Source organism: Carassius gibelio, chromosome B7 (assembly GCF_023724105.1).
Source record: "Carassius gibelio isolate Cgi1373 ecotype wild population from Czech Republic chromosome B7, carGib1.2-hapl.c, whole genome shotgun sequence".
Lineage (NCBI taxonomy): Eukaryota > Metazoa > Chordata > Actinopteri > Cypriniformes > Cyprinidae > Carassius > Carassius gibelio.
In genome coordinates this window covers 22,543,098-22,566,146 of record NC_068402.1, presented here as the reverse complement: position 1 = coordinate 22,566,146, position 23,049 = coordinate 22,543,098, and the positions used below count along the sequence as shown (strand labels likewise).

At 36.5% G+C, this 23,049-nt stretch overlaps 1 protein-coding gene and 1 long non-coding RNA gene across 2 annotated transcripts in view; one reads left to right on the top strand and one right to left on the bottom strand.

Moving 5' to 3' along the window:
• LOC127961692 (protein BEAN1-like) overlaps positions 1–23,049 on the bottom strand; it is a 79,057-nt gene that overhangs the window by 32,585 nt on the left and 23,423 nt on the right. Inside the window, exon 4 of the mRNA XM_052560922.1 lies at positions 391–591. Within this exon, the coding sequence (XP_052416882.1) occupies positions 391–591 (201 nt within the window). The remainder of the gene's footprint in view (positions 1–390; positions 592–23,049) is intronic.
• On the top strand, positions 14,522–15,907 carry LOC127961709 (uncharacterized). The gene is made up of 3 exons (XR_008154495.1): positions 14,522–14,652; positions 14,765–14,859; positions 15,636–15,907. It is a non-coding gene; the product is annotated as an uncharacterized LOC127961709 (long non-coding RNA).

The window sequence follows — 23,049 nt, the reverse complement described above, 5'->3', positions numbered from 1 at the left end:
ATAAAAAAGGTTCAAAACTATAAAACACAGTGAAACATGACCATTGTTCAAGATAAAAAAACTCCAGTGGTTACTCTGCAAGGACACACAAAGTTCAAAGTAAACCTAAAACTTCATATTTTTGCAATTTCTAATACATTTAATGCCATATTGTAGATAGAGGGTCATGCTGACCATATCACTAACTACAATGCTACCTTGGACCAGGCTAACAGAAAGAAGCAGTAGGGCCGTGCAAGGATTGGCCTTCATTCCCTGAACTCCCAAACAAAGGCTTGATGCGTGGAAGGGCTGATTCCTCTCAACTTTTTGAAAACGAATTATGGCACACAGAAACTACAAACAAAGCCATGGTGAGTTTTGTGGAGCCCATGACGTTAGACCACTGACCGTAGCTGGCATGCAGGTGGGGGTTGCGCAGGCGGCTGTCTTTGCGCAGACTGCCCACGATGATGGTGACGCAGGAGAGGAAGAGCACCAGGCCGATGACGATGCCAGCCACCACCAGAGGGGACACCAGCAGGCTGGTTTCATTACCCCCTTCTTGGCAGTCTGGGTACTCATGAGCATGACTGCTCAGGTTTGAGCTCGCTGTATGGAGGAGATGGTAGATGTGTTGAAGTTTGATAGAAGATACGAAGATGGAAAGATAAGAAGGGAAATAGGAGACAAAGATGAGACGGATGGTCAGTTTTTAAAGCACTTTCAATAATTTACAGAAGCAGGTGTTACATAATACACAAAAGAGACTTTTTCTTCTTTCCCACACAGATAGAGAGATCATACTGGTGTGGGATTATGTCATTTAATATATAATAGCCCTGCTCTGAGACACACACTCACACTCACAAACCTACCTCTCTGAGGACCGCAGATCAGGAATGCTCCCCAGACTTTCATCCCTCAGTGGATTAGATTTTCAAGTCTGTTTCAATTTTAAACCTGACCTGTTTGAATTTTTTTATATTTAGGGTGGAAGACTTTAGTGTCAGCTTGCGAGAAGCCCAACTCCAGCCATCAGCTCCTTTCTTGCTTCTTCCACCCTTTCCATTAGGACCAGAGAAAAACCAAAATCAGCCGCACACACTCTCACACATACGTGCATAGGCTACAGAAACACAGACAGATTCAATAAAGCCTATTGGGAAAGATGATGATATTAACACTCTGTGGGCTTGATGCCTTCAGCCTTTCCTGGAGTTAAACAAGATAGAAATCAAATCAGTGTATCTCTAGGACGAGCACAGTGCTTCAATTGTATCCATGTTAATTCTGAGGACAAATGAAACATCAGGAAGTGTTCAATGTGATGTGATCATTTTCTTAAAGGGGTCATAGGATGCGATTTAAAAATGTCCTTTCTGTTTGGGAGTGTTACAAGCTCTTGGTGCATAAAGAAGATCTTTAAAGTTGCTAAGGCTTAAGTCTCAAATCCAAAGAGATATTCTTTATAAAAGTTAAGGTTAAGTTGTATTTCAACACTGTTCCAGAACAGTCCAACCCAAATATTCAGATGTGTGCGGCGCATTTTATGGGAGATGAGGACTGTTTCCTGAACCAGTAGCCTGCATCTGTGGCACAACGGCTGTTTCTATAAAGCTGGGCAGTTCAAACATTGAACATGAACATGAACATGAGGCGTGTTTCAAACATGAACTAACCCTTTAAGTTATTCGGTTGATAAATATGTCTTACATTCCCTCTGACGTGAAATAAACCAATATTATGAGTTATTCAGTTACTCCTAACAGTTCATTGACTGAACTACTAAAAGAGAACCGATGATGAGATGTGCATGAGCAGAGCAGCTGGACTGAGTCTCGTACCGCTGGGAGACGGACGGCATATGTTAAGGGCGCAACATTTCTGTCACACGCTTGAGGCATTCAGCCAATCACAACGCACTGGAAGATACTTTTTTTTTTTTTTTTTTTACCTTAAACCGCATAAACATACACAAAATAATGTTATTTTTAGCAACATCATATGAGCCCTTTAAACTCTGTAAGCTGCAGATGGAGTATTAACAACAACAACAATAATGTTAAAGTGATTTAATGATTATTTTTGCACCGTTACTGCAGGTTAATAAAAATGTGTGGTAATCACTGGCTGTTTAAAATTTCCCCTTGTACGCTAAACAAAAATCATGCCACCAATCTAATGTTTTACCATAAGTGTGTCATTCACATCCCTGTCAGTGTATGCAATATGTGTAAGATATTAAAGTAGATTATCTATTATTTCTGTAAATAATTGTTCATCACATAACTGATCTCAATATGAGAAAAGAAAATAATTGACTGCCTGCCTGGAATGATTGAGCAAAACATCAGACCTTCCTGTTATCAAATAAGGCCACGGGCTGTTCAAAATACTGGAAAGACTCAACACAAAATAATCATTCCATCACAAGACCTTCTCAACATCAACAGTTTTGCACTTCTACCATCACATGCTTTCTCACACAAGTTGGCAAGCAAGAGCAATAAAGAAAGTAACTAAAAAGTGTGCTGTCACTAGACAGCTTGCTCTTTTGAACTTCAGTCAGCACTGATAGCAATTATGCATATTAATAGATTTGAACATCTATGACGTTCCTGGTTCCTTTTCAAGATAATGTGTCATTTGAGTTTAAAACATTGAGAACAAAAATATACTGAAGATAGTTATTATTATTATTATTATCTTATATATATTTAGTTTTATTTTTTGCACTCAGAGAGTATCAGCTGTGCTGTGAAGCACATATTTGGCAACAAAACTGAGGTGCTAAATGTTGGCCTGTTGTTAAGCTTTGAAGGTGGAATATAGAAATACACTGTTGTTAAAATACCTCAATGCTCTTGTGACTCTTTAGAAATATGCCATGAAAAACCTGTTTGTGTAACAGACTTCATTAATTATTATTAGTTCACAAACCTCACAATTAAATAAGCAAAGGAATACAGAAATTAATTAGTGCTGTCAGTCAAGTATTCATTAAAATGCACAATCCAAGACGCATTAAGAAAATTACACAACCATTAAAAAGTTTGAATATACAAAATATTTTCAGCAAGGTTGCTCAATGTTTGTAAAAAACTGATAATTCAAAAATAATAATTATAATAATAAGTTTAAACTAGTGGTGGGCCGTTATCGCCGTTTACGTGCTGCCTTAACGCGAGACTCTTATCGGGCGATAAAAAAAATATTGCTGTTATTCTATTCTCAAAGTTGGGTTGGGAGCTGGGTCTATACTAAGCAAGCTATGATGACTTTCACCTTGATATTTTATATAACCGACTGGCTGAGGCCAGCCTAAAAAGGACAGTTGATGGGCCACTGCTGCGCATCGTCACGAAAGCTTATCTTTTTCACGTGTTGTTAAGCCTTACCGCTTGTCGATTTAAACATTAAAGCATCCAAACACAAGACGCGGAAAGGCTGAACAGAGTAGCACGTGCCATTTATTTGCACACGAGAGAGAGAGCCGTGTATCATGGACAGCAACACTGAACAGAGCTCTCTTCTGCGAAGTTCACCTCGAAGTTCCTCCTGCACCCGAACGAACAAATACAAATCGCAGTTTGAAAAAACAAAAAGATGTGAAAGAGCCCAATTCAACACCACGGTGTTCTGGTGTTCAGGGCTCGCGCAGAGAAAGGCGTCTCAAAACACTTGAAGATCGAATTTGCTTATTTTTGCTCTTGTGCCCACAAATACATACAAAATATTTCAAAATATCCACCTTGGAAATTATGCTCGAAAAAACTGTTCATCGTCTCTTAAAGTGACCGCGCCTAATTTAGCTACTGGCTGCTGTAATGTTAATCCAAGAAAATGAAAGAAAATCACTCACTGCTCTGACTGAATTACTTTGTAGTTTTAACAGTCAAACCAAAACTTATTCAGAAACCAGATATAATTTTTGATATATATAGCAAAACTGTAATAATGTGAGAAATGTTGAAGGTGTCTGAATAAAGGTTTGACTGTATATTTAATTTTTACATTGAAGACTATCCAGTGCTATTATTTGGTTTCTGTACCTTGACACCTACAAACTTGAAAAAAAAAACGTAAACATTGTTGTGAAACAGGAGTAATGTTGTTTGCACCTTGTGCAATGTGGAATTAGTTTGCAGCTTTTTCAAGCACTTTGTGATGCATTTTGGAAACAGGAGATGAGCCCCTTTTCTAATGCGACATCTAGCTTGATAAACCCCTTCTCAAAGACTTACTGTTTGTCAATTTTATTTGGGTAACACACATATTCTGAATGCCGACGACAGAATTCGAAGGAGCCATTTTAATCTAGATTAATTTCAAGATCACAGTGAGATTAATCTAGATTAAAAAAAATAATCTATGCCCACCTCTAGTTTAAACATTTAAAACATTTGTAATGTACAGAAGATTTATGTTTCAAATAACTGCTGTTATTTTTAAAGAATGCAGTTTTTCACAAGAATATTAAGCAGTTTTCAACACTGAGAATAAACATTTCTTGAGCATATTAAAATTATTTTTGAGGGACACTGAAGACTGGAGGAATGATGCTGAAATTTCGTCAATCACAGGAATACATGAAATTTTAAAACATATTCAATTAGAAAATTGTAAAAAATATTTATAGTGAATATTGAAAGTGAAAGTGATTGTGACATGGCCAAGTTTGGTAAACCATACTTGGAATTAGTGCTTTAAATTAATCCCATTCTAAGTGCACACAGACAGCAGTGAACACACACCTGGTAATAATATTTCACAATATTATTTTTTAATGCATTTTTGATCAAATAAATGCAGCCTTGTTAAGCATAAAATAAATCTTACAAACTCATTACAGGGGTCATATGATGTTGCTAAAAAGAAAATCATTTTGTGTATTTGGTGTAATGCGATGTGTTTATGTGGTTTAAGGTTCAAAAAACACTTTATTTTCCACATGATGTACATTATTGTTGCTCCTCTATGCTCCTCCTTTCTGAAACGCATTGATTTTTACAAAGCTCATCGGTCTGTAAAGCGAGGTTTGTGCTGATTGGCCAGCTATCCAGTGCGTTGTGATTGGCTGAATGACTAAAGCATGTGACGGAAATGTTACACCCTTTACCACAGCGGTTCCCAATCCCAGTCCTTGTATCCCCCTGCTCTGCATGCTTTGCACGTCTCTCTTAGTTAACACACCTGATTCATATAACCAGCTCATTACAAGAGAGCTATGTACATGAACTGTGTTCTGATTGATATGATCCCTGCATAGAGTTCATTGCTCCCTACATACGTTGAAGTTTACTTCACTTCCAAACATTTATTAATGGATTTGCGTCAGGTGTGACAAGACAAAAACAATATAACCCATTATAAACAAAGCATTTGTTGCATCCAGTGGGGACATAATTACTGATTATGACTTATACTGTAATTTTACGTGTTGCGTTGTGTATCGCGCTGCGTAAACATAAAACAATGTTTGCATTTGTGATCGAATAAATGACCAACAACAAGCGTAATTATACACTGCTTGCTTAAAACTTGCGTTTAAATCATCAGTGGCAAATTCTTTAAGCATGTAAACATACTTACAGGCTGTGAGTCAGAAGCGCTAGACTGATCTTGCAAAGTTGAAACTGACCCACTCTATAGAAACAAACACCGGCATTGTAGGCAACTGTCACAGGAAAGTCCTCATCCTCCGTAAAATGCGCTGCATACATCTGAATATTTGGGTTAAATACAACAGTGTTGTAAATACAACTTAACCACTGATTTCTAGTTGTGTCCACTTTTGGAAAGCCAAACAAAGTAGTTTTGCTTTCACAATGAAACACAGCGTCTCCACAACAATTAGATGCCGGCAACAGTGAGAATAAAAGTTATGCCTTCTTTCTTTGCGTGAACATTTGAGCGGTGTTATGCAAATCTTCCCACATAGTGATGTAAACAAGTGGGGCGTGTTAAAATAAGGTGTTTTAGAAGGGCGTCTATAAAGAATATCTCTTTGGATTTGAGACTTTAGTCTTTTCAAATTTTACAGATCATTTTTTTTATGCACCAAGAGCTTGTAACACTCCAAAGAGAAAGGAAAATTTGAAATCGCAACATATGACCCCCTTTAATAAATTTTATTAACCCATCCAACTTTTAAAGGGTAATGTGTATTCATTACAGAATAAAACCTAATCTAAAAGTATGTTTGTAGAAGTGAATATATAATTAATTTTGTGTGCGAAAAATTTTTTTAAGAACAAGCCCAACACCCCCCCCCCATGTTTAGAATTTGCATTCAACTCATTCATTCATCTATGCATTTAGATCTGATTTATTAGCATTACTGTATTAGCATTCAGTGCTGGGATTGGCAGTGAGGTCTCTAAAAACCGCATCTCAAGGAATACAGCAGCATGGTAACCTCCAGGCATCCAGATGGAGTATGCTAACATGTCCGCTATGCCCTCTCCCTCGAAATGTGTGACATTATGAGCTGAATGCAACTGAGATTGCATTTGGGAGATCAGTTCACTCCAGTTAGACTGAATTCAGCATAAGTGTGTTGCTTATGTAAGTTGTCATGTCCTTCTACTCTTCTTCCCTCTAGCCCTTGCATCCTTGTCCTGTCTAAGAAAAAAATACACACACAAAAAATAAAAATACACATGGCTTTATGCTGAAGGTCGCAGCAGACCAACATACAACTCTATTGCATAATCATAACAACTTATGCTTTTTATGCCCAACATTCATACATTCACCATTACTCTTCTCTCCTTTCTCTTGTCATGCTTCCCACTGGGAACAATCCAATTCTGTGCCACAGATTACTATAAGCCCACATTTTGTGTTCAACTTTAGACACTTTTCACTCCCATTTTCAGTTTTACACTGACAAAATACTACTCTTAAACTGCACTGCTTGTTTGTTTTTTTTTTGCATGTTTTTACTTTATAGATAGACAAAGTGAAAAAATGCCAATGGAACAAAATACACAATGACGTTTAACGTACATTCAGCAACACTTTAGTATAAGGATCCATTCTCACTATTTACTGGTTGCTTATTAGCATGGATATTATTAACACATTGTTATGAAATTATTTTATTCTGATATCAGAAACACATATTTGCATCCTGATGGTAAAGCTTCTGTGTATTAATCTAAGCCTACATGAATAAAAACGGAAACCCCAGACTAGTATAAACTGCTCAAATAATCCAGCATTATATGGGAGTCTTCATTGCAAAATACAAAAGGCTCTTCTAGCAGTTACAACAATACGCTCAGTGCTGAAACTGTACTTGGACCTGCTCTCCTGCTTCTCAGCACCACTTTGCTCATGTGGGCAGTGTGAATAACCTGTTCATATGGACACAGAAATAAATACACACTGCTTACTGTATGTGCAGCTTTTCAGTGGGGTGTGAAAAATGTTAAAGGGTCAAAGAGCGGGTGGAAAATGTTTATATAAAAAAGCTTTTTATACAGGTCAAAACTGTATTCACAACACAGCAAGCCTTGAGTACTTGGTTACCGCACAATACAAATATTAAAAGCAATACAGACACATACAGTATCTATAAAAAGTAAAACAAGAGAAAGTGATAATTTTGCAGTGGTCTCTTAATTTTATCCAGAGCTGTAGAAACCGAGACTCAGTATGGGAAAATGTTTGTTTTCCATCTTTTAAACCAGACCAAATGACTTGCATTAGAAAACAAACCCTGCTTTGGGCATCACATAAAAGACAGCACTGCAGACAGCATCATGTTAGGGTAAAATGAGGTTGCTAGGAATCAAGAAAGAAATAGGTATACACAGTTAAACATGTATTTGAGATCGGAAATAAGTTCTGTCTGATTATTGTATCAAAACCTTGCTCTTGCTGAATTAATATTAGTTTAAGAATTTCTCGACTTCTTCTCAGTGTGATTACTGTACACATAAATAAACAGCACTTGCAGCAGCGTTTACAGAAACACAAGCACTTCATTTAGATCTCTCAGCAACAAGGATGAAAAGTGTGTGAAGAGAAGGTCATTCCTACCCACACATCCAGCAGCACGCAACACACACACACACACACACACACACAAATACACAGAGAAGCGCTTCTAGGGAGCTGATTCTAATAATCACAAGCGCTGATTTGTTTTACTGAATATTTCATGACTTCCAAGAAGAGCACAAATGGTTCTATGAATCAAGTGTGATGAATCTAAATTTGACTTTCTAATGATTCTCTGATGATTCTCACAACCACAGCAAAATACAAGAAAATATACAGTACATACAGTGGGGTTCAAAAGTCTGATCTAGGTTTATCCATTTAACCAATGTTTAGGTTTATGAAAAAAAGAAAGTTATAATGTACGTACAATGAATAAGGGATTCTACACACTGTATCTGCTGACAGTGAGCATGTGAACTCTTTTGTACAGACGGTCAGATGTTCTCGCTTCCATTAAAGCTCAAGACACTCTTTGGATCATCTTAAATCAAGATGAACACGATCATCAGGATTAACACAAACTTGTGAAATTCATGTAGTTTGAGTGCTGCTGTAATTACACTAAAATGAAGACAAACCGAATACTAACACATCCTGATTATTTTCTTTCAATTCAACTTGATTCATAATGTAGATAATACACTTTTTACTTAAAAACGTTCTATTAAGTTACATTTTCAGACTTTGTACCCCAATACAAATACTCTGTAAGCTGTTACTAAGTGTTATTGCTTCGTATAAATGGATTACATATACTTGCAGGAAGAATATAAGACATAGTTGAGTGCAAAATCAAGTTTAGTAGATAATGCAGTCCTGCATATGTAATGCTAATGTTATGGAGCAAAACACAGGCAGGATTTAAATGCAGCAGGAGAAACTGTCAGGATGTCTTGGTCAAAACATCAGTAAATTTTTATTGTGATAATTTGGCCTTCTAAGTATATGCTTCTGTTATAATATGACTTGCTGGGTTGCCACTTTCTGCAATGATGTGAGGGGACAAATTTTGAGACTAAAATTATCAGAGAAATGAGTAAGCAATCTCATACGCTAGCGCTAGCTGTCTATCCATCAAAGAATCCTAATAAATGATCATGGTTTCCAATATAATACTATATTATGCAGTACAAATGTTACACTGAAAACTGCTGCTGAAAATTCAGCTTTGAAATCATAGGAATAAATTACTTTTTGAAATATAGCTGCAAGCAGCAATCACACAACTGACCAACTACGGCAAAGACTAATTGAAGCCATGTGAATAATGGCTAAAAAATCATAAAAATAGTTACTAATAATATGATTTAATGGCATATGACTTTTGACGAATAGGTGGCGCTGTTACCAAATTGATGTGGCGTGGTCAGGTGTAGGTGACAATGGCAATGTCAATGTCAAAGCTTTGCAGAGATATAGCCTCAGACGCAGTTTGGCATTATTCATTATTATCATTATTATTATTATTATGAACATCATTATTAAATGTGTTAAAGGAAAACACATTTTAAAGTCAAATTAAAGTCAAACGGTCTAGGAAGAGTTTGAAAAAGTAGGTTTTCAAAATAAATTAAAATGACGCACAAAAAAGTTTGACTGATTATAGTATAATAATATAATAATAATATATTTTAGTTACAATACATAGACAAATTGAATCTTTAGCATTTTTGAACTTTTGGCCACAAGATGGTACTGCCCCCGATTTTTTTGAGTCCTGTCAGGACATGGGCCGAAGACACATACCAAGATTCATATTGATACAGCAATGTATTCGTAAAATATTGCATTTTATGTCAAAATTCAAAATGGCCAATGCCCAAAATGGTTGACATGGGCAAACTGGGTATGGTTCGACTCGGTATGCTGCACAGAATCTTAAGAAACCACTGATTTTTGGGCAAAGCATTCAAAAGTTATAAGCAAAAATAAAAAAAAAATTCTCCTAAACCAGTAGGTGGGCGCTGTGCAGTAGTCTCAGGTCACAGTTGTTATAACACACACCAAGTTTGCTCTCAATATGCCAAACCACTGCGGAGATATAGTGTCACATCCATTTTTGCGTCCTCTTCATCAAATTCGTTCACACGATATTCAAGAATGTTTTGACTAATCAACTTGAATTTACCAGCATGATCTACAGATGATCTGAGATAATATTAGTGAAAATCAGACAACCCATCGAGTTAAACAAAGGAGGGTTTTGAAATATAAAAAAAAAAGTGAATTAGTGAAATATCAGAATTTTCCTTCTATATCTTGTGGTTCAAAAGTTATACGCATAAACGTGAGTGAAAATTTGGACAAATGATGGGGCTAGATAGTTTGAGTTAGAGTCTCCAAACTTTTTGGTTTTGGTTAATGTTGAGAGTGTCCTCTATCTGTGTGCCAAATTTCATAACTAAAAGCGAGGAACAGGATTAAGAACAGCTTATTAATAGCATTGGGTCACACCAACTATGTGACAACGTAGCGCTAAATTACCATTCAACAGACTTTAAGCCACCACCCCAAATTAGTTAGCAACATTAAAATAGTATTCCATACACCTAAATGGTTAGTTCACCCAAAAATGAAAATTAGTCCATAAATTACTCACCCTCAAGTCATTCTTGGTACATATTACTTTATCTTTCATATGAATCCAGTTGGAGTTATATAAAAAATTGTCTGATGGTCAACGTTCCACCTCATACATCATCCACCTGGAAGAGCTTCCGTTTACAACAGTGAGTGCAAGTTAGATTAAATTGATTATTACGCTTGTAATGTTTTTTTTTTTTTTTTTGCAAAAATACATTGATTCACTATAGGAGGCCTTTGCATTTAATGCTTTTCGTTAAAACATTTCCATATCAGCGTCATAGCTGATACCGATATATCTGCGACAGGCTCTTATTGCCTGATAAAATCGTCAAAACAGTATATCGGTCAGGCACTACTTTTGTGATAAAACAAATGCAATATTTTTACCTATAAAATGTTTTAATGATTTAACCTGTTAAATGTCACCGTCCCGTATACGGGATGCCTAAATATACTTCAATATATTACAATTATATCCTAATCTAATCATGACAAACTATATATCGTTGGAAAGGTCTAAGACTCCTAAATAGATATTTGGCCACGTTTTGTTGTTAAAAATTATGAAGGAACAGTAAAAGATTAATTTATAAGAAGAGTGCACCTCAAAACATATACATCATAACAGGAGTTCTGACCTTTGTCACAAAAAATCTACTCCGCTTCCTTTTTCCCTATCACATGTTTTAGTAATCATCATAAATTATATATCATTTGAAAGCTTATATACTCCAAATTCATCTTATGAAAACCATTTTGAAATCGGACACTGCGTTACCATGGAAATCTTACTTTAAAATCTTTTAGCGTGGTCCTCCCCCTTAGTGGGAGGGGTCATATTCCAAATATATTACGGTCTTTTAGAATCAAAACTTTTCATAATCTTGACAAAATACATATCGTTGGAAAGGTCTGAGTCTCAAGATTCCATATTTGGTGGCATAGACATAATATTGAGAGAGAAATTGATACATTTGTGACAAACAAATGCATCCAAAAAATTAAATGGAGTTTCAATGGCCCCTGGTGGCTTTTTGTGGTATAACGCCTAAACAAAATTGCATATGAACCTACATTTTTTTTTTTATATCAACTTCAAATTTGGAACACAACTTATTTAGACATATGGCTTTAATTTTATAGCAATTTTGGATTAAAACATATTTTATAAAATATTTATTTTATATAAAATATAATAAAAATAAAATAATAAATGTATTTACAGTAAATTTAAACTTCTATAACTTTTTTATGCTCTTATTTTTTTAAATGATTTCACTTCTGCCAACCTTGGGTCTGTATTCAAAAGCGTTTATGAATTATAACAATTTAAGTGTGAATAGTGTACTTTCACGTGTATGTTCAAAAATGGGGGTGACAGTTAAAAGGTTAAAAAAACCGAAGCATATACCAATCCAGGGGCCGCTAACACCTGTGAAATGCCATGTATATATGGACAAGTAACTCATAAGTACACTTGTAAATGTGCTTCACACCTACAAGACAAACTTTGCCTCATACAAGCTTCTCCTGAGCCTCATGAGAAATGCCATCTGTCAGAGTCGTTAAAAGTTGACATAACCTTTTACTCATTTCCACTTCTAGTTCCTGGGAGATCCAGCTGGGAAGGACGTGACAGATAGTGCAAGCCTTGGCACATCCTTCAATCTCTCCAGTTGACCCAGATAACACAGACCACGAGTTGCACTGATTCTAAATGATAGAGTAATGTGAAAAAACAAAACAAAAAAACAATTAGATAATTATGGCTCACTTCTCCACTCTTCCCAGTTACTTTCAGCTAGCTTGGGTACAAATACTATTTATTATTGTCACATTTACTACAACATTTAGTGGAAATGTAGTATAAAATTAGTTTATAATTAGAATAGTAGAATAGTCAAGTTTTAGGGAATGAAATGGCAAGAAAGGAGTTCAAAAATGTCTTTCTAACATCACAGATCTTCTCCACAGCAGGCAAAGGTCTGATGAGATAAGACACAGAAAAGAGCCCTTAGTGACAAGGTCACAGCATGGACAGATGTGTTGTCAAGAGCACACAATCCATTCTCATAAAGCTGGAGAGGACTGCTCCAATGAACAGCTATTGATCCCGGCTTTTGGCATTTTGTTTCCTTTTAAATAAAGAGGACTTTCATGCCTTGAAGCCTCAGTGCTTTCTTCTTTCTAGCAACTCATTTAAAATGAGACTTTTTAAAGCACTTGCACTTAAATAATCAAGGATTAATATAATAAAGTAGAGATCCATCCATAGAGGTTGAAGTGTGGGCCAGGGCCGCGGCCTCGGAGGCAGCTCCGCCATGGCCTCCTGAGTCTCCAGATCCGCCAGGGCAGCACCAAAGCTTCATTCGCCCCCTGGAGGTCCTCCTTGACTCCTCCCTGTTCCTGTCCTGCACCAACCTCCAGAGTGCCCGCCAATATTTATATATATATATATATATATATATATATATATATATATATATATATATATATATATATATATATATATATATATATATATATATATAGTAAAAATGCACCCAATTATGTGATAATGATATAATGTCTTCTTGTTCTCTATATATCTGAATAAATCGCATTAACAAGAGTTTATTTCCCCCACAAGGAGAGTAACCTCTAACCCCAACTGTTCAGAGGCCTTTGGGACATTTGCAGAAGCAGCAGTGCTGAACTGTCACTCTGCTTAATTCAGGACGTCACAGTGTTGATTTAGCTGGGCAGTGCAGCTTCCGAATATTGAGCAAACGTCAGCTCTGATCCAAGATCAGCACTGTGGAAAGCATTAAGCAGTCATGTCAAATGAGCCACTGAGTGAGGGGAAGCAAGGAAAGCCATCAACACAAAAACCTCCTGTTCCCTTATGCCAAGGACAAGTCTGAACACAGACTTGAGAAGTAAGGAAAACGAAAATTTGTTATTTATTGGTTCATAATTTAGTCAAAAAATAAATAAAAATAAAAATAAGAAAATCTTTTTAAGACCATTCTCTTAAATACTACTTTAATTTACAAAAATACACCATAAACTATAAGTGAAGTCATTTAATAGCTTTGTGTGATGGATCAGAATTGTGTCGTCATTAACATGAAAAGAAATTCCCTCTCTTGGTGTTTTCGAATGCTATTTTCCTTCAAACTGGAACCATACGCTTAGCTGTGACACATAAACCAGTGGGATTTGTAATTAATGGAAAACCTGCTGCCTAGACTGCGGGCTGATTTGTGAAATGCAGTTGAGAGAAAAATGCTCCCTTCATAAAGCGATCATGTGGTTTCAGAAGACTTGTAATACAGTACAGTACATGAGTCATATGCCCCATGCATGCATACTATTTTGTTCATGCTTAATATATTTTATCTAAAAACTTTCTGACCCTACACTGTAAAAAATAATTCAGAGGCTTAGTAAATTTCACAAAAATAAAGAGCTATATTAACTTAATAAAATCTTTTGAAATCATTTAAGTGATATTTTGAGTGGGTCACGTTAAAAATAATAATTAAAAATCCAACAAATAATTTCTCTAAAATTTACATATATTATTTAAGTTTATGTAGTGAAAATAAATAAGTATTTAACTAACTAATTATATTTTTAATATATACTCAATATTTCTGGTGAATTCTAATAGAAATATTTGATAATTATTTACTTGTACTGATCTGTTTTAGAAACTAAAATTATTAAGTATTTCCTACCAATTTTCCTAAATAAAGTTCCAGCTTAATAAATGACAGTTTAAATAAATTGAGTAAATTTCGCGGCTAAAGTGATCACATGTGCAGCTCCGCAGGAAAAAAAAAATCTGCTTTCCTCAGCAGCGACGTCGACTAGCCATACTCCTCACAACTCCTGGTAAGTAACGTTAGTCAGCTAATCCTACTTACGTTTGTAACACTTTATTATAAAGTTAATAATTATTAAGCATTTCCTAACAGTTGTCTTTGTGTTTTACGTCATCTTTAACAAGTTTCGTAGCTTAATCGAAGTCACCTGAAGGACGGCTTTCCTCAGCAACGGCAAGGCCCGCACTCCTCTCATATTGTGGTACGTTATGTAATTTAGCCAGCTAATACTAATTATGTTTGTGATGTTTAATTCAGAAGTTAATTATTAAGGATTTCCTAACAATTGTGTTTGTATTTTGCGTCATCTTAAGAAGTTTAACAAGTTTCGCGGCTCAAGCAAGAGGCACCTGTCACTGAAGGACTGCTTTTCTCAGCAACGACGTGAACAGCATTACTCGAATTTCCTGTAAGTAGTCATTTTATAACGATGTATATTTGCAATACTTTATTCAAAAGTTGACTAAACATTGACCGTGTGTACGTGTACATAACAGTGTAGTTTTCTAAGTTAGTTAGTGGGGCAGCGATATGTATGTTAGTTAGTTTTTTTTTTTTTTTTTTTTTTTTTTTGGAGTGGGTTTTTATCCAAAGCAACTTACATTGCATTTCAAGGTACACATTCACAATCTTTTGTATAATCAAATAAACGATATTCAGAGATTTTATTAAGTTAATAAAGTTAAATATTACTGTAATATTTACTAAGCCACAGAATTATTTAGAGGGTTAAGGGTTGAGTGTGAGGGTTAATGCAATGCATATTTTTTTCAAGTAGTGCAATTAAACAAGCTTTTTTGTTTCAAAACCATTAGTCATTTTACTTAAATATTAAACATGTTTATAAAGAAATTGGTTGAAATAATGCGGACCTCAATAAAAGCATATACCATTGATTTACAGCATAGAAGCTCGCAGTTGGTCTCTTTTCATTTTTCTTTTAGGTTTATTGTTAAAAATAAATGTCCCTATGTAGAAAATTAACCTGTTCTCTTGTTAAGAAGAATGCTGTTAATTTTTGCAACTCCTCCCCCTAGTAAACTTTGTTTGAGATTTTACCTATCATATGGTCCAACAGAATGTTTGCTTCTTCAGGTGCTATTTGTTTTGTGTATTTGTCGCTTTCTTGTAACATTCAGGTTTGAATGTTAGCTCTAACCAGTTATCTTTAAAATTTGCCTGTAGGGTTCATCTGATCTACCCGTCTTCGTACAAGCAGAGTTGGCAGAGGATGTCAAAAATCTACATCCTTCGGGACAATGATGGGGCAGTCAGCAATGTAGGAGTTGTGATTGAGGGCATCACTGTCCTCCGCAATCTTGGGAATCTCAGCAGAGCCTGCTGCTATCTTTTGGGAGTCACGTATGCATTGTATTTGAGATATCCCAAGACCCACAAATACAGGTCCTTCTCAAAAAATTAGCATATTGTGATAAAGTTCATTATTTTCCATAATGTAATGATAAAAATGTAACTTTCATATATTTTAGATTCATTGCACACCAACTGAAATATTTCAGGTCTTTTATTGTTTTAAAACTGATGATTTTGGCATACAGCTCATGAAAACCCAAAATTCCTATCTAAAAAAAATTAGCTTATTTCATCCGACCAATAAAAGAAAAGTGTTTTTAATACAAAAAAAAAAAAGTCAACCTTCAAATAATTATGTTCAGTTGTGCACTCAATACTGGGTTCGGGAATCCTTTTTCAGAAATGACTGCTTCAATGCGGCGTGGCATGGAGGCAATCAGCCTGTGGCACTGCTGAGGTGTTATGGAGGCCCACGATGCTTCGATAGCGGCCTTAAGCTCATCCAGAGTGTTGGGTCTTGCGTCTCTCAACTTTCTCTTCACAATATCCCACAGATTCTCTATGGGGTTCAGGTCAGGAGAGTTGGCAGGCCAATTGAGCACAGTAATACCATGGTCAGTAAACCGTTTACCAGTGGTTTTGGCTCTGTGAGCAGATGCCAGGTCATGCTGAAAAACAAAATCTTCATCTTAATAAAGCTTTTCAGCAGATGGAAGCATGACGTGTTCCAAAATCTCCTGATAACTAGCTGCACTGACGCTGCCCTTGATAAAACACAGTGGACCAACACCAGCAGCTGACATGGCACCCCAGACCATCACTGACTGTGGGTACTTGACACTGGACTTTAGGCATTTTGGCATTTTCTTCTCCCCAGTTTTCCTCCAGACTCTGGCACCTTGATTTCCGAATGACATGCAAAATTTGCTTTCATCCGAAAAAAGTACTTTGGACCACTGAGCAACAGTCCAGTGCTGCTTCTCTGTAGCCCATTTCCTGCACACGCCTGTGCACGGTGGCTCTGGATGTTTCTACTCAGTCCACTGCTTCCACAGGTCCCCCAAGGTCTGGAATCTGTCCTTCTCCACAATCTTCCTCAGGGTCCGGTCACCTCTTCTCATTGTGCAGCGTTTTTTGCCACACTTTTTCCTTCCCACAGACTTCCCACTGAGGTGCCTTGATACAGCACTCTGGGAACAGCCTATTCATTCAGAAATTTCTTTCTGTGTCTTACCCTCTCGCTTGAGGGTGTCAATGATGACCTTCTGGACAGCAGTCAGGTCGGCAGTCTTACCCATGATTGCGGTTTTGAGTAATGAATCAGGCTGGGAGTTTTTAGAAGCCTCAGGAATCTTTTGCAGGTGTTTGGAGTTAATTAGTTGATTCAGATGATTAGGTTAACAGCTCGTTTAGAGAACCTTTTCATGATATACTAATTTTTTGAGATAGGAATTTTGGGTTTTCATGAGTTGTTTGCCAGAATCATCAGTATTAAAACAATAAAAGACCTGAAATATTTCAGTTGGTGTGCAATGAATAAAAAATATATGAAAGTTAAATTTTTATCATTACATTATGGAAAATAATGAACTTTTATCACAATATGCAAATTTTTTAAGAAAGACCTGTACTCACTTGAGTTGTTCCAAAAACTGTTTCTTGAGCTGGATCCTCCAAAACTCTCTGTTAATGTTCAGAGGTTAAAAAATTATCTTCTTGCATAGTAGTGGTTCATGGTCATCCCACAGAATTGGTATTCCTGATGGAAGTGTTTCTGTTATCGGATTAATTCTGTTGAAGGGATAGTTCACCCAAAAAGATGATGTTGTCATATTTACTCTCCCTCAATTTGTCCCAAACCTGTACGAGTTTCTTTCTTCTGTTGAACACAAAATATATTTTAAGTGAAGTGACGTGACATTCAGCCAAGTATTAATAAAGAGTGTTGGTTAACGCAGTTAAAGGTTGCCATTGACTTTGCATGGTATACTTTTTTTTTTTTTTTTTTCCTATCATGGAAGTCAATGGCAACATTAAAATATCTTTTGTGTTCAACAGAAGAAAGAAACTTGTACAGGTTTGGGACAACTTGAGGGCGAGTACATTATGACAACATCATCTTTTTGGGTGAACTATCCCTTTAATATTGATGTAAGTGTTGCTTTAATTTTTTTTTCATGGTTTAATGAGTAGTAATGAGTGTGACTGCAAATGGCTGGTATGCACCAGGAACAAAGTAAGATGTCATTTCTCTTACAGCTATCGTATTTTACATGTAATCTACTTGAACACTAAGATGGATGAAATGTTTCATAAGGTTTAATCATTTCCCTTATGGCTACTTTACAGTTTTTAATTTTTACAATCTACTGGAATATTAAAATTGATAAAATGTTACAAAGGTTGATTTTTAGACTGTCTAATGTTTAATTGACAAATAAATGTTTTATAAAAAATGTGTTTCTTTCTTTATTTGGTTTCATTATATTAATTGTAAAGGGTAAATAGTGTAAAAAAAAAAAAAGTGATTGCAACATTTTGATAATTTATAGTCCAATAGTAAGTTAAATTCACTTTTACATGTAGTAAACATAGCACATTTGTTTGGTTAAATTTCATCCATTATTTCAATTATATCTACTCAATATTTTTTGTTTATTTTACATAGAATTACAGTAGTGGTGTTTTATAATTTTGATTATATCTAATTAATTTTATTTCTCATTTAAGGTTATTCAGTTATTCAGATTTACTTAATTTTTTTACTGACAATTACTCAATTTAAACAGTATATTTCATTGATTTCACAGCTTTAAAATTTACTCAATTTTTTTGAGTGTAAAAATGTTTCACCAAAAAAATTGAGTAAATAATAGTTAAACTTTTTACAGTGTAAGGTCATTCTAATACTGTATAACTTTCCTCTGCATAAAATTCCTTTTAATATTAAAAATGTGTTACAGCCCTGCCTATTTTTCTCTTATTTTGGTTAAGGTTGCAGGTTCCTCCTGGATGGGCGGGATTCCAGTGTTAATTATTGGCACCTGTGGCACCCTATTTAAGAGGCTCATGGAGCTGTGATCACTCTCTCTCATTTTTGGTTTGTTTGTTTGAAGAGTGGGTTGATATTTTGTGTTCACATTTGTTTTCCACAACTCCACAAACCCAATTTCTAACAGCTATTTGATTTGATTCATTGGTTATTCTTTAATACTTTGACCCTAGACATTATTTGATTAATTTGAAATAAATTTATAACTGTATTGAAACCTATTTTTGTCTAAGTGCCCTCTTTATGTTGTGACTTTGAGCCGGGTCGTAACATAAATTGGAGCCTCGTCCGGGATCAAATTCTTGTTTGAAGTTGGGGTTTTGTGACTTGTTTTTCAAGTTTTTTGAGAGTGGAGCATGGAAAAGGTTCATAGTTATTGGATTAATAGAGGACTCCGGTTAGGTAGAGTGGTCCAGCTGGGTTGCTAGTCAATCCTTCCAACGGAGCACTGTTTGTTTTGTTAGTTTGTTTTGTTAGTTTGTTATTTTTGAAGGTATCCCGGGTGGAGATTTAATCTCTGTTGGGGGTGCGCTATTCAGGGCCTGGTTTTTACCAGGTGACATGAAGTTCAGCGTTTAAAGTGGCCCCGAGCCTGGTAAGCCTTTGAAGATTAGAGAGGTTCGTTTTTTTGTTTGTGTAGTGTTTTACCGGAGTGGTTCTCTAGTATCCATGCCAATTGGTGTGGTACTTTGAATCAATGGCTAGTGTTGGGAACTTGTGAAATTTATTTTGTTTGTTTGCTTTTGAGAGAGCATTTTTTTTTCTCCCCACTTTCTTCAAATTGGTAAGTAATTTTACACCAATAACAAACGTAGGGAGTCAATATACTAATTAACATGCAGTTTCGTGGTAGCTACCTCGTTGAATATTGTCAGCAGTTCAGGAGTGATTGCGTGACTTATGAATTAATCTCTTTTTGTAAGAGTATTATATTGTTAGCATGCTACTTGCGGAGAGGGTTTTGTTAAACCTTTGTATTTGTTCTCCATAGAGAAGATAAGGGGACTGATTCTGATTTGTTAATCCGATTTGTTGGTGTAGATTAAATTACCATTAAGTAACTTTGTGGAAATGGAGTTGTGTATAGGGTAAATTTTTTTTTGGTGGAGTATAGTTAAAGGATATTGTTCTGATTCGTGTGAACTCCTAAAGTGGCTACTTGTTTGAAAACTTAGAGGTTTTTAGCAATGGCTTCCAATGTGGAAGAATTTCTAAAAGAACCTTCAGAGGAAGCACTTGAGAAGTGCACTAAAGAGCAGCTTTTGTTGGTTGCTGCTCATTATAATATAGAGCTCACTAAAAGTGATAAAAAACTTAAGGAGTCTATCTTAAAGAACTTGAGGGGCACTTTAGAGGAAGAAGGAGTTCTAGTTGCAAAGTTACATGTTCCAAGTAACGTTGACAGTGAAGTAAAGCTAAAAGAGATTGTGTTACGAGAAAAGGAGTTAGAATTGGAGGCAGTGAAGTGTCGCTTAGAACATGATAGAATAGCTTTGAAAGAAAAGGAGTTGCACAGAGAACTTGAGTTGAGGAAATTGGAGGGCCAGGAAAGGGAGCGTGAGCGTGCCTTTGTCCTTAAAAAAATGGAGTTAGAGTTGGCAGGTAGGACACCTGAGGGTCAGCCCCCTGTTTCACCTTTTGTAGTACCTTCAGAGTCTTCTCAAAGTGTAGGGCAAGCTTTTGATATTGGTAAGCATATTAAAATGGTTCCTCCATTCTCTGAAAAAGAGGTAGAGAAGTATTTCTCCCACTTCGAGAGAGTCGCTACTTCATTGAAGTGGCCAAAGGATGTTTGGACGTTGCTTTTACAATGTGTGCTTACAGGTAGGGCTCAAGAGGTTTATTCATCACTTAGTTTAGAACAGAGTGCTGTGTATGATACAGTTAAAACTTCTATTCTTCATGCTTACGAGCTAGTACCTGAAGCATATCGGCAACGTTTTCGAAATTACATCAAAAGTGATAGGCAGACGTTTGTGGAATTTGCGCGGGAAAAGGAGAACATGTTTGTTAGGTGGTGTGCTTCTAGGCAAGTGGAAACTAAAGACCAGCTTAGTGACTTGATTCTCTTAGAGGAGTTTAAAAATTGTGTCCCAGCAGTGACAGAGCCAAAGAGAGGGTTTAGTCCTGCTCAATTGGTCTTCGGACATAATGTCCGTGGTCCTTTGAAATTGTTGAAGGAACAGTGGCTGGCTGAGGTAACAGATTCTTCCAACTTACTGGACTATGTTAGCCATTTTCGATATCGGCTTAGTAAAGCCTGTGAAATTGCCAATTCTAATCTCGCTAGCTCGCAGAAAAAGATGAAGGCCTGGTATGATAAGCGGGCTAAAAAGCGATCTTTTTCAGTAGGGGATCGAGTTTTGGCTTTGCTTCCTGTCCATGGTTCTGCGTTGCAGGCCCGTTTTTCAGGGCCTTACACAGTTGAACGCAAGGTTGGTGATCTTGACTATGTCATTTCTACTCCAGGCAGACGAAAGAAAAGTCGTCTCTGTCATATTAATATGCTGAAAGAGTATTTTACTAGAGAAGGGAGTTTTGATTTAACCAAGAAGATGGTGGTGTTACCTTGTACTCCAGTAGTTTCAGAAGGAATCAGTGAAGTGATGGTTCCTACACCTCGGTTAAATAATTCTGAAATCCTGTTTGATCTTGAGGCTTATCTATCTTATTTGCCTCAAGTTGAAAGGTCTGTTCTTGTAGAGCTGATTAGCTCTTATGAACCACTGTTTCCAGATGTGCCTAACCAAACTAATCTGGTAGTGCATGATATTGATGTTTCAGGTGCTGCCCCTGTGAAGCAACATCCCTACAGGGTGGGTCCTGAAAAGCGTGCACTGTTGAGCAAGGAGGTGGCTTATATGGTTGAACATGGAATTGCTGTACCAAGCCAAAGTGCCTGGAGTTCTCCATGTATTTTGGTGCCAAAGTCTGATGGGTCTATGAGGTTCTGTACAGATTTTCGTAAGGTTAATGCTCTAACCAAAGTAGATTCTTATCCATTGCCCCGATTGGATGACTGCATTGACCGGGTGGGTTCTGCCAGGTATGTAACCAAGTTAGATCTTTTAAAAGGTTACTGGCAGGTTCCCCTTTCTGACAGAGCCAAAGAGATGTCAGCATTTGTGACTCCAGATGGACTATGGGAATATCAGGTTATGGCTTTTGGAATGCAAAATGCTGCATCTACCTTTCAAAGGTTAGTTAACCAAGTAATATCTGGGTTAGACAATTGTGAAGCCTATTTGGACGATATTGTGGTATACAGCCCTGACTGGAGTAGTCATGTAGCTCAGCTTAAAGCGCTCTTAGACCGTTTGTTGGCTGCTAATCTGACTGTTAACCTCGCTAAATGTGAGTTTGCCAAAGCAACCATTACCTATCTGGGCAAAATTGTGGGGCAAGGTCAAGTTCGAACTATTCGGGCTAAAGTTGAAGCTATAGATCATTTCCCTGTTCCTCAGTCTCGTAAAGATCTAAGGAGATTTTTGGGAATGACCGGCTATTATCGTGCCTTTTGTCCCAATTTCGCTAGTGTAGTGAGTTCTCTTACAGACTTAAGTCCAAAAATTGATTTTGTGTGGACAGACAGTTGCCAGCAGGCATTTGATAATGCCAAGGCCCTGTTGGTTAATGCCCCTATCTTGGCAGCGCCAAATTTTAAAAATGCTTTCAAACTGGCAGTAGATGCAAGTGAAAATGGGGCAGGGGCAGTTCTTTTGCAGGACGATGATCAAGGTATTGAACACCCAGTCTGCTTCTTTTCTAAAAAGTTTAATTCCCACCAAAGAAATTATTCTGTAATTGAGAAGGAAGCCTTGGCAATGATTTTAGCAGTTCAACATTTTGAGGTTTATTTGAGTAGTGGCAACCCAATTGAAGTGTTGACTGATCATAATCCACTAGTTTTTTTGCAGCGAAGTTGCAACTCTAACCAGCGGTTGATGAGATGGAGTCTCTTTTTGCAGTCTTTTCCTTTACAAATTCATCACATCAAAGGAAAGGAGAATGTTTTAGCCGATGCACTGTCTCGTGTATGACATTCTATACTCCTGTTTTTTTTTGTAAATGTTTTGACATATTTGTTTATTTTATTATTTGTTAAATTTATTGTGTTAAATACTTTAGGTTATTTAACATTTTGTTGATTGAGGTGTTACAGCCCTGCCTATTTTTCTCTTATTTTGGTTAAGGTTGCAGGTTCCTCCTGGATGGGCGGGATTCCAGTGTTAA